Raw genomic sequence first — 17,700 nt, forward strand, 5'->3', positions numbered from 1 at the left:
GAAACAGGGATACAGGAGAATCCAGGGACTAACAGGCATGTGGGTTGGGTGTGTATGTGGGGGGAGGGTGCTGGAAGTCAAGGGCAAGTTAAACAGCTCTCTCTAGCGCACTAGGCACAGCCAGAATTATTGAGCATTGCTGCTAAGTGGCTTAATTACTTCCAGTGAAAGACTTTGATGACAAAGCCTAACTCTAGCCTGAGACTACAGTATTTGTATCTGCTACTGGCTATTCCCAGGGTGAGAGGGCTTAAATGGTGTGTGTGTGTGTGTGTGTGTGTGTGTGTAATATCTCCCATGTCAGGATTCCTGGGTCAATCTCCCTCAGCAAGGCTCTGCCTCATTCTTGACTCTTTCTTGCAAAAACTCCTCTTAATCTAGTGAAGGAATTCACATCCCCCTGAGTCCCCCACTGCTAGGGGAATGCCTTGTGTGAGAAGTAAACAGGATTCCTTGAGGCAGTAAAGGTCTAGTTTGGGTTAATCAACAGTGGACTACAGGACCTCCTCAGAGGTAGGAAACAGAGATGCCTGCATGACCCAGGCAGTTGATGTCAATGAGAGAAGCCCAGTAGGTGAGCAGCTAATTGTGCCCACGGTTGTCAGATATTCTTGGTTTTTTTTTGCACAAAGAGTTTTATATTTATTTTTACTTGGTGTGTGTGTGTGTGTGTGTGTGTGTGTGTGTGTAAAGTTACATACACACATATGAATTTTACGTGAAAATCCCAATTTTCAAGCATTAGCAACCAAAACAAAATTGTTTTTAGACACTGAGCTGGCCAAACCCCTGTCTGTGGGCCACTGATCTGCAAAACTCTGATCTAACTAAACTCCAGTGAGGCCCGGTTAGAGAATCCCCAAACCATAAATAATTCTGACTTGCTTTTAACTTTTATTAAGTCATTTAAAATGGAACCCTGGAGATTTTGTTAAAATTTAAAAAAAAAAGGCAACATCAGAAATCCTAGTATCTGTAATTTGGGGATTGTGGAGCTAAATTTAAGAGATTACACGAAGGACATAGGATCTGGGAAAGGGCAAATACTGAAGCAGAAGGACGCAAGTCTCCATAAGGTGAGCAGAACAGAGAGCTCTGGTCTGCGTCTGGGGGAGGGGAGGTGGCTTACCTCACACGACTGGATGCAGTGGATCAGGAGGGGGTCTGGGTGCCACTGACGCCGCCCGGTGCACACGATGCTCTGAAGGGGAAGACGGAAAGAACAGAAAACAAAAGCAAAGACACCTGGTCAGTGAGAGAAGGGGCAAATCCTGAGCTTATCCCACTAGCCCAACCCCTTCCCTGAGGAGCAAGCCCCAGCTGTGCTGCATGAAGAGGTCCTAGGCCATAGTGTGGTCTTTCCCGTGGAGCTGCTAATTCTGCCAGGTGAAGCCAAGGGGGAATCTCTTAATGGAGGGAATCTTTCATTCTCTTCATCATCTTCACCCCCCATGAGCTATCAAATCCAGAATGGTGTAGGTGTGGTTAAAAACAGCATCCTCAATACTAAAATGACTTTAATTTGGCTCTAGGCATAATATTGGTTCCATTTGTTTTGAAATTTTAAATAAAGTTACAAGAAATTGTGAGATGGCTTGTGTTCATCAGGGAAGACCATGGAGTTTTAAAGGCTGAGAAATAGAGCTTCATAAGAAGAGTCTTGAACTAAAAATGGATCTCAGGAATCCTAGATCACAAGATGTGAGTGCCCAAGCAAGGAGTGGGGGCCAAACTGCACTCTCTGCAACTCCTGTTAGCACCATTTATGCCCTCCTTGTGGGAAATAAAAGAGGGTCTACGCACTGGACAAATAGGCTTAATGTGAAACCACCAGGACTCAAAATGGCACCAACATTAAGATGGTGAGAGTGTGAAAATGTGTCTGTGTTAAAACACTGGTGACCTTCTCTGACCATTGACCAGGGCCCAATGACCATTTCCTGATGTGCCTTTAAACAAGTAGTTATCTACTCTTTATGAATAATAATAACTCATTTTCATGGAGTTTTTTTTCTTTTAATTTTTGTATTTAAAGATTTCAAAAGATACACTTCAGGAAAAGAGAAAGTCCCAAAAGATGTTTCAAAGAGAAAAAGAAGTTCTCTTTATAACCTGCTACCAATCCACCCATTTGTGGACTTTCATACTCACATTTTAAATTCAGTACAATAGAAATTCAGGGAAACCAGAAGAGAAATGATGCATTGTGAGATATGAGTTTTACATAAAACAGCACTCCAGTAATTGAAAATTATACATTCTAGAATGCTAAGACTGTACAACGATCAGATTGGAGACATTTGCATATATTAAGCTGTAGGTATATGAGTATATACCTCAGAGTCAGTTATGCAAATGCGCATCTGCAGTATTTTTCTGGAGTTACATTACTATAAACTAAAAGTCCTCCTTCACAGTTTCCCTAAAGAGGCAATAAATACTGTAAACCCTAAAAAATTTTTTTGATATTCAAAACTCTATACTGTAATAATGTAGAAGGCGAATTTGCTTAAATTATCATTGCAAAGACACAGACCTACTAGAGAATGGACTTGAGGATATGGGGAGGGGGAAGGGTAAGCTGTGACAAAGTGAGAGAGTGGCATGGACACATATACACTACCAAACGTAAAATAGATAGCTAGTGGGAAGCAGCCGCATAGCACAAGCAGATCAGCTCCATGCTTTGTGACCACCTAGAGGGATAGGATAGGGAGGGTGGGAGGGAGGGAGGGAGACGCAAGAGGGAAGAGATATGGGAACATATGTATATGTATAACTGATTCACTTTGTTATAAAGCAGAAACTAGCACACTATTGTAAAGCAATTATACTCCAATAAAGGTGTAAAAAATAAATAAATAAATAAAAATATCATTGCGCTAAAAAAGAAAAAAAGAATTATCAAATATATACAGTCATTCCTTGATACCCACAGGGGGTTGGTTCCAGGACCCCCGCGGATGCCAAAATCCAAGGCTCCTCAATCCCTTATATAAAATGACATACTATTTGCATATAACATCCTATTTATACTTTAAATCATCTCTAGATTACTTATAATACCTAATACAATGTAAAAGCTATGGAGATGGCTGTAAATACAATGTAAATGCTATGGAAATAGTTGCCTGAAAGCAGCAAATTCAGCTTTTTGGAACTTTCTGGATTTTTCTTTTTTTTCCGGAATGTTTTGTTACCAGATAATGGTAATGGCAAAATGCAGTAATTTGAACGCTTGAAATGCAAATACATGGCAACTTTATTCCTTCTCATGCACTGAATCCACTAAGGGCCCCCAGTCCCCACCCTAGTCAGTCAGTCATTCAATTCAGACTAAATGTAGCACTCACTACGACCCAGTTTCCTCAGGGAGCAAGAGGGATCTGAAGATCCACCAGTCCTGTCACTGCCCTCAAAGAACTCAAAGTCTATGGGGGGAGGTAGCTGGAAGTACATCAATTCCTCCACATGAAGGGGAACTTAGCCTCAGCACCCTCACATGACGACCACAGCCAGAACTTGCCAGAACACTCTGAACTGACTGGATCAGTTTCTCTTATGCCCTTCATACCTTCTAGTCCATCCACCACCTTTCTACATGCAGGAGTGTTGATCTTCTAATACTTGAGAAATTCTAAAAATACATTGCAAAGGAAAAAAGCAAACAAAAGAAAAAAAACCTAAAAGAAAGAAAGAAAGAAAAAGAGTCTGTCTGTATTTACTTTTAATTCTTTTTCTCCAGTGCTCTTTTTTTTAACCACAGACGCTTTTGGTTTTCTTTTGTGACCATCTCTCCAGATTAATGTTCTGTGGAACTCACTTTAGGAAATGCTACTCAATAGTTATCTGATGGAAACAATACATGTGCATTTTTTTTCACATAACAGCTTCTTCATTTTGCTCTGCTGAAGCAAATTCAATTACCATTTATTGTGAAATTTGTGATAGCTCTCTTTCCAGTCTTTTTTTCATCACTGTTCCATTTGTAGTACCAGCCTCTACATCTCTACTCTGCATCAGTAGTGGGCCTCCATTTTATTTTATATATATATATTTTTTAACATCTTTATTGGAGTATAATTGCTTTACAATGGTGTGTTAGTTTCTGCTTTATAACAAAGTGAATCCGCTATACATATACATTCTCCAGTGCTCTTTTCTCTTATTATTTCCAATTTATTTTTTACACCTTTGTTGTTTTTTTTGTGGATGCACCATGTAGCTTGTGGGATCTCAGTTCCCCAACCAGGGATTGAATCTGGGCCACAAGCCCAGAATCCTAACCACTAGGCCACCAGGGAACTCCCCTACATCTTTGTATTTTTATGTAATTTAATTTTATTATTATGTGATACATGTTCACAGTATAAAATCTAAAAAGCATAAAAGGATACACAATCTCCCCAACTACTCAATTTCCTGCATACTATTTTTAGTTCTTTTTTATGTCATTACAGATAGTCTATGAACATACATACATATATAAAATTATTTATTTCCTCACACAAAGTATGAAATACTATAATTTTATTTAGTGCTTTAGTTTATTGTTGTGTGACTGTCTAACTTTATTTTACTTCATAGTATTTCTTGGTGTTCTGTTCATTTGATGGTATACGGATTGCTGCATTCTATTGACTGCATATTATTCCATTTCATGGATGTACCTTAATTTACTTAATCAGACCCATATTAATGGATATTCAAGTCATTTTCAGTCTTTTGCTCTAACAAACAAAGCTTATGTATAAATCATTTCATACATGTGCAACTACATCTGTTCAATAAGCTCATGATAGTGGGATTGGCAATACCCATCTCAATGAATTTTTTAATATTCTATAATTCAGTCATAAGACTAATTCAGACTGGCAACCTCCTTGATCTCTGTACAGATTACAAAAGTTTCTGGTAACTGTGTCATATACCTTCCTAGACTGCAAAATCCTTGAGAATAGGGACTGTCTCCGACTCACACATCTTATTTCAGTGACTTAGAGAGAGACAACGTTCAACAAGTACTTGTCAACCGTTAAATAGGTTGTTGTACCTTTAGGTTTCTTCTTTATCTTCTGGCCTATGAAAGTCACTCATCTCATATGAAAAGATCTGCATATAGAATTAATTGAATAACTACTTACTGATCAAAATTGGAGGAAAATTTTAAATGTTTTTCAGATCCTACATTTTATGGGCACATTTGTGGTAGTGAGGTGAAAGAGGAAAGTGAAATGGGAGGAAAACTAGTGAGAAGTTGGCATAGAAGGGCTAGCTCCTGGTGAGGTGTGTTAAATTAATTAAACAAGGAGGCCATTACACTGAGGTGGCTCTAATGCCACGGTGGCCTGTGGAAGCAAAGCAGAATCTAAGCCTGTCAATGTCTCAAGGTTATGAAATTGAAACCAAAGGGCAATCAATCATGAACAACCAACTTGGCTTTAAGCTATAACCAATCAATAATGTCCTTACTTTGCTTCTGCCTTTTCTCTATAATCAAGTCTCTCCCCAGCTGCTGTTGGTGGAGTACTCCTAAACCCAGTATGGCACTACCCGATTTGAATTGTTTTTTGCTCAGATAAACTCTTAAAATATTTAATATGCCTCAGTTTATCGTTTAACAGTTCAATATGATTTTCTTATTTTCTGGAATGTTTTTGACAAATTATAATCCTATATATTACATTTGAAAAGCTATAGAGAATAATTGAAAAAACCACCTTATATCCTCTGCCCAGCTTTATCAAATCATAACACTTTGTTTTATCTGCTTCCAGAGTCTGTCACTAGAGATTCAATTAATGTCCCTTGTATATGTCCCTCCAACATCATTCTCCTTCCATCCTCCCTATTAATAACAACTATTCTGAATTTTAAAATTATTATTTCTATACATTTGTATATAATTGTAACTATAGTTGTTATACTATTAGCAAGCCACTTCTCAGATGAATCAATTGTGAAAACTAAGGGCCAAAGATTTGTTTTAAACTTTTCAAAAAGAAAAAGTTCATGAGAAAACCAGTTTAAAGATTTCCTCTTGGTTGGACTGTTTTAAAATTTTTTAAAAAACAAGGGAAAAAAGAGAAGAAAGGAAGAACAAAGGGAGAGCAGAGGTGGGAAAGGAGAAGATGGGGTGGGGGAGAAAGGAGTGGGGAGAAGGAGAGGGAGAGAGAGAGAGAGAGAGAGAAGGGAGGGAGGAAAGAGGGAAAGAAAACCAGTTAAGGGTTATTAGGATGGTCATAGGGCTGTATGAAGGCTGTTGCCTGGTTAAATGTGTTGTTAAAGGTCACAAGACTGATGGTTAGCCAACATTAAGGTCTAACACAAAATTGCTCAATTGTTTTTTATCAGGAATAGTTACTTGACAGAATGGGCTACTAATCACATCAGATCACAAAGCTCTGCTCCTTGCCCAGGTTTGTGATGATCTCCTTATTACCATATATGTATGCAGCCCTAAATAAGATACCGCACTATTTTGCATATTTATTTGGACCATAGTACATTACCCTGCAATATACTTTGTGGTTATTCTTCCCCCATCCTCCAAGACACTCTTGTCTACTCTTCTCTAGAGAAGAGGGAATTGATGCCTGAGACTTACTCAAGCAGAGAGGGAACAATGCCACGTTTTAAACAGATGAAAAAGAAGATTTTTTCATGACTCATGTCTGAGGAATTTGTTCTCCCGTGATGTGTGTGGCAAGTGTCATTGGAGCTGTTACACACAATTGCACCCATCAAGAGGACACTCGGGGTGGGGGGAGGGGGAGGATTAGGAGATGAGGGGACAGACTGGAGGGTGAGACCAGATAGTGGGAAACTGGGGCTATTATCTTCTTTTTTTCCTCCTGCTTTTCTCTTCCTCTTAAAACATTTTGGTTATATTTAAGGAATTATTAATCCTTTGGGGACCAACTTGGGAAAACAAAGTCAGAAATTATAAGGTTTGTTTTGACTGAGCAATTCTGTTGAAGAGCTGGGGAGTTGAGAGAGGGATTCCATGCAGTGTTGAGAACTTTGCAAACCTAACGTGTGTAGCCACAGGAAAATCTCATTAATTTGGACCTCACTAATTCCTAATTAGGATATACTAAAAAAAAAAAGGAAAAAAGGATTATGCAATCTGGGAAAACTGAATTTATGAAGCAGACTAATAGGGAAATGAGATGTTATGATGGATACTTTTGTATTTCAGAGAGAAACATTTTCAAATACAGTTTAGAAAAACTCGTTTACATGCAAACAACTGCCTTATTATGTGCAAAAAAAAAAAATCTCTCCATGAAATCTGGTTCTCAAAAGACCACTTCTTTATAAGGTAAGTCAAAATGTCAATTTTCCTATTTTAAACAGGAAAGTCGCAAGATATAATAAAACATTCTCTAGACACAGTGGTTAAGGACAATAATAAAAAATCAACCTTACATAGGCTTTCTGGAAAAATCCAAAGGTTTGCCATGAGAAATGGCTCTGTGGAGGTGGGAGGCACTGTCTTCTTCGAGCTCTTTGGTTTCACACAGCAACCTCGCTCTGAGCAATGGGTGAAATGAATCATGCATTGAGGAAGACATAATTCCTACCCCCAAGACTCTTACAGTTTGGTGTTAGAATGACAGAAAAAAGGAAGAAAAGTGGAAAATGAAGAAGAGGAAAAGCAGGGATAAGAAAAACACTAAATGCTCTCAGCGGAAGTCCATGGGGAGCTCTTCCTACACCCTCAGCTCAGACCCTCTAGATATGAGCAATGGTACTGATTGGGCAGTTGGCTGTCTCCTGTCTGTCCCAGCTGCCAGTTTCCACTGCTCAGTCACCCTGACTAGCAGGGATTTATTTGACAGCCAAGAAGCCCTTTTGTTTGGCATCCTCTCTTTTGCAGGGGTATGTCTCTACTGATGCCATCACCATAGAAAGGTCTAAATCCCTGGGTGCAGTAGGTGAAGGAGGAAAACGCCATTACAACAACAAAGGCCCAGAAAGTCCATTTGGGAATTTCAAATCCTTACTTCATGTTTCCTACAGCCAGCATGCTCTTGAAACATTTAGAAATAATAGTATACATTCATCCTTACTCTCTTCTCAGTCTCATAACCAGAGCCGTTAGAAATTGCTTCTTCAGTCAGAGGTGTCCAATAGGAAGCACTGAATGGCCATTAATTGTCTTCCCAGCCCCATGTGCAAAAGGCACAGAAAAAACAAATGACCTACACACCTCTATCTACACACACTAACAAGCAAAGCGAAAAACTTATAGAACAATATTTTTCTTTCTTATAGATAGCAGGTGACATCTTTTCAGAGAGGCTGGAAATTTCCAAAGGTAAGATTTGTACTAAGTGAACTTAAATTCCATTTTTACATAATTCAGAACTATGTGCTAGAAACTGTGCAAGACATTGCAAAAGTGTTATTTTGAATTTTTATAGCAACACTTCAAGATAGATAATACCATCCTCATTCTTGCTGATGAGCAGACAGAGGCTCCAACGGGTAAGTCATATAGTATTTGAACCCAGGAGGACCTCACTCTTCTTTTGACAATTGCCACTTTGAGTTGTTTTTCATCAAAACCCCAGACTACCTAAATCCTCAGAAATTCTTCCTTTAATGGAAAGTATATTCTTCTAGGAGTCACGTATCATGTTCAGGAATAAAAACCAGTAGAACCCCCAGAGACAGGCACATAAATGTTATAGGAACCTAAAACGTATACTTGATCGTTCTTTAAAAACAAACTCTTTCACAACAAGGAAAAGCAGTATTATAGGGAAATATCGCTCTCAATTATTTTTGTTAGACTTCACGGGGAGGGAAGGGACATGTGGGAATGAGGAGGTTCTCATAGTTAGGGCAAGTGACTTGTTTTCTATTTGATAGGCAAACTAACCTAAACATACACCAGGGGGAAAAAAGACTACAGCCAACAGGGTGATTCAGGGGAAATGACTGAACTTGGAGTCAGAAAAGTTGGCTGCACTGCTCTCTCCATTTCTTGAAAGCTGTGCAACCTTGAACAGATAACCCGACAACATCTAATTTGTCAGTAAAATAAGGATAATAAAATCTTCCTTTCTTAGTTTATTGGTTTGTGAGAAGATTCAAATGAAATTTTAAATTTCCAAAATATATATACTATGTATATATACACAACTTTGAAAGCAATAAAGCGTTATCCAAATGTAAGATATCATTTTTATTACAAAGAATGAAGTCATTGGAAGCAGACTAGAGAAAATGATGCAATTTAATCCATTGCTCTGTAGTCTTGCCAGATACCAGGTATTTGAAGTATGGGAGATAGCAAGGGTTTACATGAAATAGGAGATCATCATTTACTGAACAAATGAGCCAGGCTCCAAATAGGTGTACTTGTACTTAAAATATTTATGTTGCCAGTATTTTAATAGCAGTGTTTCGCAAAGCATTACAGTGGAATTACCTGGGGTGCTTGTTAAAAAATGCACACCCCAAGGCATTGGCAGTCTCTCTAAAGGGGGGAACCCAAGTCTGCTCCCTTTACAAACTGCCCAAGTGATTCTGAGGAACACCAAAACTTAAGATTGAGTACAATATGGAACATCCTTCAAGATAAATCAATGTAAGTTACAAGGTTTTTACTCGAAGAAGACTTTCATTTAATACAACTGTTTTGGTGTATAAGGCATTTCTCCTTTTTTGTGAGGACAAGCTTAGATTTCCCGCCCCTCAAGAGCCACTGAGTGCCACAAAATGGGACCATCTATGGTTGGGGCATAATCTCATCTCTGAGGACCTGGGTACATAAGGGCAATAACCTCATCATTATTTCCTTTGCTTCCACTGACTTCTTTTTCTTGACTAGACCATAGTCATGATAAATGCAGTGATACAAATGATAACATTTGGTGTTTAGTTTAAGAAGAAAATAAATTCTGCATTTTCTTTCTGGGGTGGGCAACTTGAAATTGACAAGGACATAGTTATACACAGCAGTATGAAGTCGCAGCAAGTGCTCCCAGTTTGAGGAGAAAATATATATTTACTTTCAAAGTAGAAAATGATGCTATACAAATTTCTTTGCTTACTCAACCAACATTCATAAGACACCTACAATTTGCCCAGCATGAAAAAGGAACTAGGAATGTAAACATGAACAAAATGCTATGGAATAGAGGTAAATAAATAATAATGACTCCCCCGAAGGATGGCTGAGAAAGGGGAGGTTTTAATAAAATAGAAGATATTGTTTTTCAGTTTGGAAATAGTCAAGTCTCTGTTATTGGTATCCCTGCTGTCTTCAAGAAGAAAAGTGAACTGCTCTTCTCTGAATGTCCCATTTGGAAAGCAGGGGTCGGAGACCCCCCATCACCGGAGGGCCTGCACTCTGGCCTGACAAACCCTGCATGCATCGATTGTGCCCATGGGACGTCTTGTTGGGTAGATGCTGAAGTGATCGTAGAAGGGTTCCTGAAGCAGTTCATTTCTCAAGTGGGACAAATGGATTGTAAACATCCCAAGACTTTCCCCCTTTAGCTGCTTATAGAGAAAGAGAAGTCTTTCATCATAAGAAGTTGAGTTCAAGCGACTGACAGAAAGGGTCTAGACCATCTGGCACTCCGTGAACATGAGGCAGAAGTTCTTTCTCCAGGTACTGTAATTCCAGCTAAACCTTCACAACAGACTGTGGGAAATGGGACAGGAAGTCTAGAAAGGCTGGGATGGGAGAACCAGACAAGGTGTTTTTCTGGTTTTCTCCTTCCTGCTCCATACGGTCTTCCCAGCGCCTTCCCACTCGCGGTGGGCCCCCTCTTGCATAGCGTTCTCATTGGGTTCAACATCCTAAGAGGGGTTGCCATGCCCTACAGGATCTCGTCCACCTGCTGCTGCCCTATCTCATGCTTCTACCTCCCATCTCCCCTCTCCCTCACCACCGCAATACCCTGGTTTCAGACACACAGAATTTCTTACCACTCCTTATCCTCTAGAATTTTCCCCTCGATCATAGTTTAAGACCCAGAGGGAAAGCTTCCTGGTCTGTTGATCCTCCCCCAACTCCCCAAAGCTCCTGAGCAGAAGAATTAGATGCTTCCTCTTGGGTGTTCCCACAGCTCTTCTACCACAAGCAAGCCATTTCCCATGTTGCATTATTATAAATGTTTGTTTTCATGGGCATATTATAAGTCTTGTAAACAGAAGGACTCTCATTTTTTTCCTTTTCATATTCCCAGCATTTAGCACAGTGCCAGGGCACATAGTAAGCCCCAATAAGTGTTTGCTGAGTGAGTGACTGACTGAATTAATAGGGTCACGCTACTCCCATCCCCCACCCCAAAGCATACTTAGAGTATTTGTTCCTGATCCTCCTGCTTTCACACACATCCCTGCCAATAAGACAGCACAATTAGCCTGTGAGAGGAAAGGAGCAATCTGAGAGTGATTTCTGAATGAAATGTAGTATCTCTCTAGTGTCCATCTCTTGGTGACTCTGTGGGAATAGCCTTCCAAGGTTTTTGTTTATTAGACAGTCTAATAAAGCAACAAAGCGCTCAGGCTTTCTGATATCCCCACCCTCCCATTCTAAGAAGAACTAACTTCCTGACTACAAGGTCATCTCCATTCATACTTGTATAGCCTTTTCTTTCTCTTTTTCATTTACTCATTTCACAAATATTTATTGAACACTTATTACATACCAGTTAGTGTTCTAGGATCTGGGGATATAGTAGTGAACAATAATCCCTCATTGACCTTTTTATTCTAGTGGTGGAAAGAGACTTATGAATACATAAGATAAATGAGTAAAATATATAATATGCATGGTCATGGTAAGTCCTAAGGAGAAAAACATAAAAGAGGGAAGGGAAACAAAGTTTTAGGGGAGTTAAAATTTTAGACAGAGTAGTCAAAGGAGGCCTTCCTGACATTTGAGTAAAATTCTGAAGGAAGCAAAGGAGCAAGACATGAAGACACCCAGGAGAAGAGCATTCTAGGCAGAGGGAGCCACGGGGCAAAAGTCCTGAGGTGGGAGTGTGCCTGTTCAAGAATTAGCCAGGAGCCACTGTGGCAAGATTAGAGTAAGCCAAGGAAAGCATATGGGAGAGAAAGTCAGGAAGGTAAAGGTGGTCAAAGGAGGCCATGGAACTGAGAACCCAGGATCCAGTGTGTGCGTGTTGAAATCAGTAAGAGTTATGCCAGGAATATCAGGTAAAGTGACTGTGAGCCAGGAGCTAAAGTGGTTAAAAAATCAGGGAAGGGAGTGAACTGAGGGTCAGAAGATGACAGCTGCACTGAGGGTGGTGAGTGCTTTATTCTGTTGGCATTAGATTCAAATGTGGGTGATTTCAGGGAGGAGGCAGGGAGAAGAGTTTGGAAGTGGCATTGAGGAGACAGGAGGACATCTGCTCCTCTCCCAGGCCTGGAGACAGGAGGGGTGTGAGAGAGAAAGTAGGAACCAGTGGACCCTGCAGGGAGGCAGAATCCTCAGGGTTTCAAATGAGGATGAAAACGAATGGAGAGCTCAGAGATGTGATGGATCTCGTTCATGACTGACTTTGAGTATCAGAGGGTCCAGAGAGGATCTGGGGGTTTAGAGAGAGTGGGAAATGGAGGCAGGAAAGGTAACTTTCCTTAGTTCCTCTAGTCATTCTCTCCCTGTTTTCAGTTTTATTTTCATCTTTTCTAATTTATCTTCCTATTTTTTTTATTAGTGGTAATTTTCTCTTTCAATTTCCTTCCTGTATTATCATTCTTTATGTCTCTGAGTCTTCCTTCTATATTATCTTTTAAACTTTCCTTTGGATATTGGTCATCTTTTTTCTCAAGCGTTTCTCTTTTTTCTTCTTGATTTTCAATCCTTCTCTCTAGGAATGATCCATGCGGTTGTTTGCTCTAAGGATGCTTTGAAAGCCTCTGAAATTACTCCAGGGAATGTGCTGCCGGTTGAGAACTGTTCAGCAGTCTTATATCCTCGGCACATAAAAATGATCCTTTCCTCACCTGGACTTTGACAGGTTCCATCCAGTGCTCCAGAGTGTCAGCAGTGACGTTCTCAGGAAGGATTACAGGATCGCTAGGGGGGATTATACACGACGGGGAACACACTGCACCTGAAGGAACAGAAATTTACAAAAGAGACTTGAACTTCCCACATCTCAGTCTTTTACATCTTGGAATCATTAGCTTTGATTTTTCTTTTTTATTTATTTATTTTTTTCTTTTCTGCTCACTTCTTTTCTAAATAAATAAATAAATAAATAAATAAATAAATAAATTTGTTTATATATTTGGCTGTGCTGGGTCTTCGTTGCTGCACACGGGCTTTCTCTAGTTGCGGCGAGCGGGGGCTACTCTTCATTGTGGTGCTCAGGCTTCTCATTGCGGTGGTTTCTCTTGCTGTGGAGCACGGGCTCTAGGCGTGTGGGCTTCAGCAGTTGTGGCTCGCGGGCTCTAGAGCGCAGGCTCAGTAGTTGTGGTGCACGGGCTTTGTTGCTCCGCGGCATGTGGGATCTTCCCAGACCAGGGCTCGAACCCATGTCCCCTGCATTGGCAGGCGGATTCTTAACCACTGTGCCACCAGGGAAGTACAAAAACAATTGCTTTCTACGTTGTAGGTCACCTCATTAACATGGTCATAGGCAGGGTCGATACTCATCTACTGTGTACCTGTAGGGATATTCCTACACTAACTACTAAAAAGAGCCACTTCCGCAAGTTAACTCCCTTGGCCCAATTGCCCTTTCTCCTTCTAGTCCAATATACCCCCTCCTCTGGAATCCCTGAATCTCTGTATGACTTAGCAATAAAAGCTTTAATTCCTGGTCTCATAGATCTCCAGTACCCCACTCCAGGACTCTGGCCAGCCAAAGTCTACCCGGATTTGTTGATGCCTTTTAAGTACTTTTAATACCATTTCTGCTCATATAATTTCCTGGAAGCTTATGATTGCAACATCTACTACCTAAGAACTTTACTAGCTGGGGAAGAAATGGCCCAGAAATCATGAAGGTGGATTTATAATGCCCGCTAGACTGAAGGTCATTACACAGGCAGCCAAGAAACCTATGTGATTAAAAGAGGAAACAAGGGGAAATCAGAAGCAGAGATTTTGGTCATGTGTTGGCCTTTTAAAGAAAAATCTTGCTTTATTTCTTTGTATGTGGCGTCTTAAGTATCTTCTAAAATTCTATTCAAAGAAGGCAGACTCTCAGGGTTCTCTATTTCCTCATCTAAAGATTTTGATGATCTCCAAGTTTCTTTTCAGCTCACACTTATTGTTTATAAGTTTTATTATAATGTTTTTTGCTGACTTGTATAATAACTCAAAGAGTTACATGACTCTTAAGGACTCTATATACGTCTGTGTGTGACATATTAATGTAAAAATTAGAGGGTGGGGAGATAAGAATTTTCTCACGAGACACCACACAAGAGGCATGGTCTCAGCATTCCGCTACTCCTTGCCTGACCTTAAGACTTCTCAGTGCAAAGAGCAACTTGAAGATGGTGAAGAACGTTCTCAGAAACTAACAAGCTTTCTCATTAACTCAAATGATACCTACTGGCATTACAAACGTTAGAATGACTTGGAAAATTACTCCTTGCTTGTACAATTCAAAACGTCGGGTTAATCTCACAAAGTTTTCCACAAACAGCATCCCTTTTCTATGATGCTTAAGTCCAGCCAGAGCAAATTTAAGTCAACTTGACTTTCAATCGGCCCTGGCCACAGAGACTTTTAATTTCAATGACTGCTTTAAGAAGTTACCCCTAGGTTCTGGAGCCTAATCCCCTGTACAGAAGGAATGGCTGCTGAGCCAGGCAAGCTAGGCAATTTCAAATTGTTCCTTGCAGGAACTCTCTGCTCCAGTAACAACAGCAGAGAGAATGGAGGGGGCGCCCAGCACATGCGTGGTGTGCGCCTACACACTTCCACCTTTCCTCTTAGAACTACTACTCCTGCCACAAATCAATCCACTTTTCAGCCTGCTGTGAAATGGGTAACGTGACCAGACACTATGCAAATGGTTCAGCAGCGGCAACAACATTACACATGAGTGGAGGAATAAAAAAAAAATAAATTTGTCATAAATTTCATTTTTACTGAAGCAGCTAAGAGTCAACTTGAATTTCTATCCACTCCTCAGGGAGAACAATGGATCTGATTCAAGATCCAGCCAGTCCTAGTTAAGGATTACTTGGGAGCAGAAGTCAGCATCCCTTCCCAAACATACCAATCCTGTATCCCTGTTCACACTTGTACTCCACGAAATTCAGCTCCGAGGTGGGTGGTGGGCATTCCCCTTGCAGGTTCTCACATAACTTGAACTCCTCGGTCCACAGTCCCTCCTTCGTGCAGAGGATGGGATGCTAGAATATCAAAAGTTAAACATATGTACCTTATTGTTTTACTAACTTCTTTTAGAGTGGGGGAAAAGGTGGTCTGATTATAAATGGTAGTGTTCTCCAACTTCTAGAACCTGGACTAAAAGACAATATTGAGATAATAAACCATGTTGTTTCTGACCACCGCCTCCCCCCGCCTCCGCAAACAAAGTCAAGACAAGTTTTTGCTGTTTTGATGTGAAGGAATCATGAACAATTTTGTATTAATAAAATTCATTAACAATGTGTTTTCCTTTGGATGTAAGGATATGGTGAGCTATCAACAGTAGCCCATGTATTCTGAGATAGTTTTGGGAATTTTTTTCCCCAATGGTGTTGTTTTGCATTGATCCATTCATACTATCCCACAGATGCTGCTTGTGGCAAATGTCAGATTTTTTTCAATATGAGTTTGAGCCCGTAAAACTAATTCATAATTTTTCTGGAGGTGCTTTTTGCCTTTCTGCTTGAATGGAGACATCATAGATGCTTTTGATCTCACCGAAGTTCTAGTCCCTTTCTCCACATGTATGCTGGTTTGTGTAACTCTTGGCTTCACATCCCCAGCAATCACAAAGTATACTATAGGCAAACACAGAGAGTAGCACTAACTCACAAACCCCAAGAAAGTGCGATTTTAGAATTACAATAACTCTCCCTTCATCTGGCCAACTCCTTGACTCCTTAAACAATCAGTGCAAACAGATGTGTTGATTTCTAAGGGGTCTCATTTCATGGAGTATTCTTTTCAAATCTGTCCTGCAGTGTTTACCTTGGAGTACTGGACACTGAGATAAAGGCATGTTCCAGGAGAGCAGTCAAGGTCATTGATCTTTGCCTAGGAAGTCTGCTTAACTTCCTGTCTCGTGTATGTGTGTGGTACTTGAAAAGATTCTAAAATAAAATTGATTTTAGTCACATAACCGTGATAAGACTGTGGTTGTTGCTTGAGACCTCTCACGCCAAACTCCTAGGGAGAATAATAGTCAAACAGCGTGTTCGGCTTTGCCTTTGCTGAGGAATTCGTGTTTCTGTTCAGGACTCTGTTCTATTAAAAAAGTGTAATACCAGCATTTCTAGCCAAGTTAGATCAGAGGAAATCACATTGCCAAATCAGAATCCCAGCATTTTTGCAATTTACCCAGGTACCCAACCCATCAGGTTGTTCTTCTTATCCAAGAGGAAGTTCTGAAGTCAGGAGAGAATATTCCAAAAACGTGGCCTCTTCTGAATTCCCTATCAAATAATATCAACACCCCTGGTTAGAATCCCAGCTTGGTAAGGCCCTGGCTGTTGCAATTCATTTAGATCATTTCTACGGAACATTCTTGGATTGGTCACCAAGACTAGAGCACAACCTGATCCAAAATAAAGTTCAAGTCATCCTTACCCTTTTACTTTCCTCGTTACAGTTGAGCACACACTGGCTGTTGAGCTCAAAGCCATTGGTGCATTCATACATGCCTTCAAAGACAGGAGACGGGGGCTCACACACCACTGGGACGCAGCTGCCTTGCTCCCAGATTCCATCTTCCAGGCACTGGATCTTCAGGAACTTGCTGATAAGACATAAAGCAACATAGCCCATCAAAATCCCTCAAGGAGGTTATGGGAGAAGACTGGACCCTCAGTAACATGGGCTAAATAGACAGGGGCAGTTGGGTCTCGTTAGCCAAATGTCATACCTCTCTAGTCTAATTTCTAAGTCATGGAAGTAAAAATAGTAATGTGCACATAATAGCAGTGATCACGTTAGCTGTTATATAGCAATAGTTTGTATATTACTCTCCAGAGAGTTTTTATAACTATCAGAGCAGCATCTAGACTTTTTCAGTTGGGTTTTCATGAAGCTCTTCATCTTGGAGCAGTCTCACACCCAAGTGCACTTGGAAAATACCTGGCAGGATGGAGTACAGAAATGATTATCACACACTCAGGGGACTAAACGGAAGTCATTTGAGGATCATCAGTGTTAATATGGTAATGTAATCAGTGAAGCTGCCAATATTTATTGGTTCTCCAAAGAGGGGAGAAGATACAGCAGTAGGGGTCTTCTTAAAACAGAGGCTCTTACCCTGAACTTCAGAAGAGCAAGAGCCTCACTGGAAATTACTATGGCCATTTTGTTTGCTTACAAGTCCATTTTTTTCTTGGAAAGCATTCATAGCTTTCGTGAGATTCTCTGAGTAGACATGACTCCACAGTGTCCTGGAAGAACTGCCCTTCCTTCGCATGCACAGATGTGGCCTCCAACCAAAGAGACTGCATTTGTGGTGGACAGTAGTCAACAGAATTAGGTTTTGCTGCTGCAAACTCCATCCCATTCCCCTTCTAACT

General features: G+C 40.4%; 1 protein-coding gene across 4 annotated transcripts in view; it reads right to left on the minus strand.

Annotated features, from left to right (window-relative positions):
- PAPPA2 (pappalysin 2) overlaps positions 1–17,700 on the minus strand; it is a 565,818-nt gene that overhangs the window by 39,100 nt on the left and 509,018 nt on the right. For 3 of the 4 annotated variants that reach the window (XM_060295976.1, XM_030875398.2, XM_060295970.1), the window contains 4 exons: positions 16,754–16,922; positions 15,213–15,348; positions 12,979–13,088; positions 1,130–1,201 (listed from right to left, as the gene is read on the minus strand). In XM_060295976.1, coding sequence (XP_060151959.1) covers positions 1,130–1,201; positions 12,979–13,088; positions 15,213–15,348; positions 16,754–16,922 — 487 coding nt within the window. Of the gene's footprint in view, positions 1–1,129; positions 1,202–12,978; positions 13,089–15,212; positions 15,349–16,753; positions 16,923–17,700 lie in introns of those variants that run through there. The other variant, XR_009563406.1, reaches the window with a different exon arrangement.

The sequence above is a fragment of the Globicephala melas genome, chromosome 1 (genome assembly GCF_963455315.2).
Source record: "Globicephala melas chromosome 1, mGloMel1.2, whole genome shotgun sequence".
In the NCBI taxonomy this organism is placed as follows: domain Eukaryota; kingdom Metazoa; phylum Chordata; class Mammalia; order Artiodactyla; family Delphinidae; genus Globicephala; species Globicephala melas.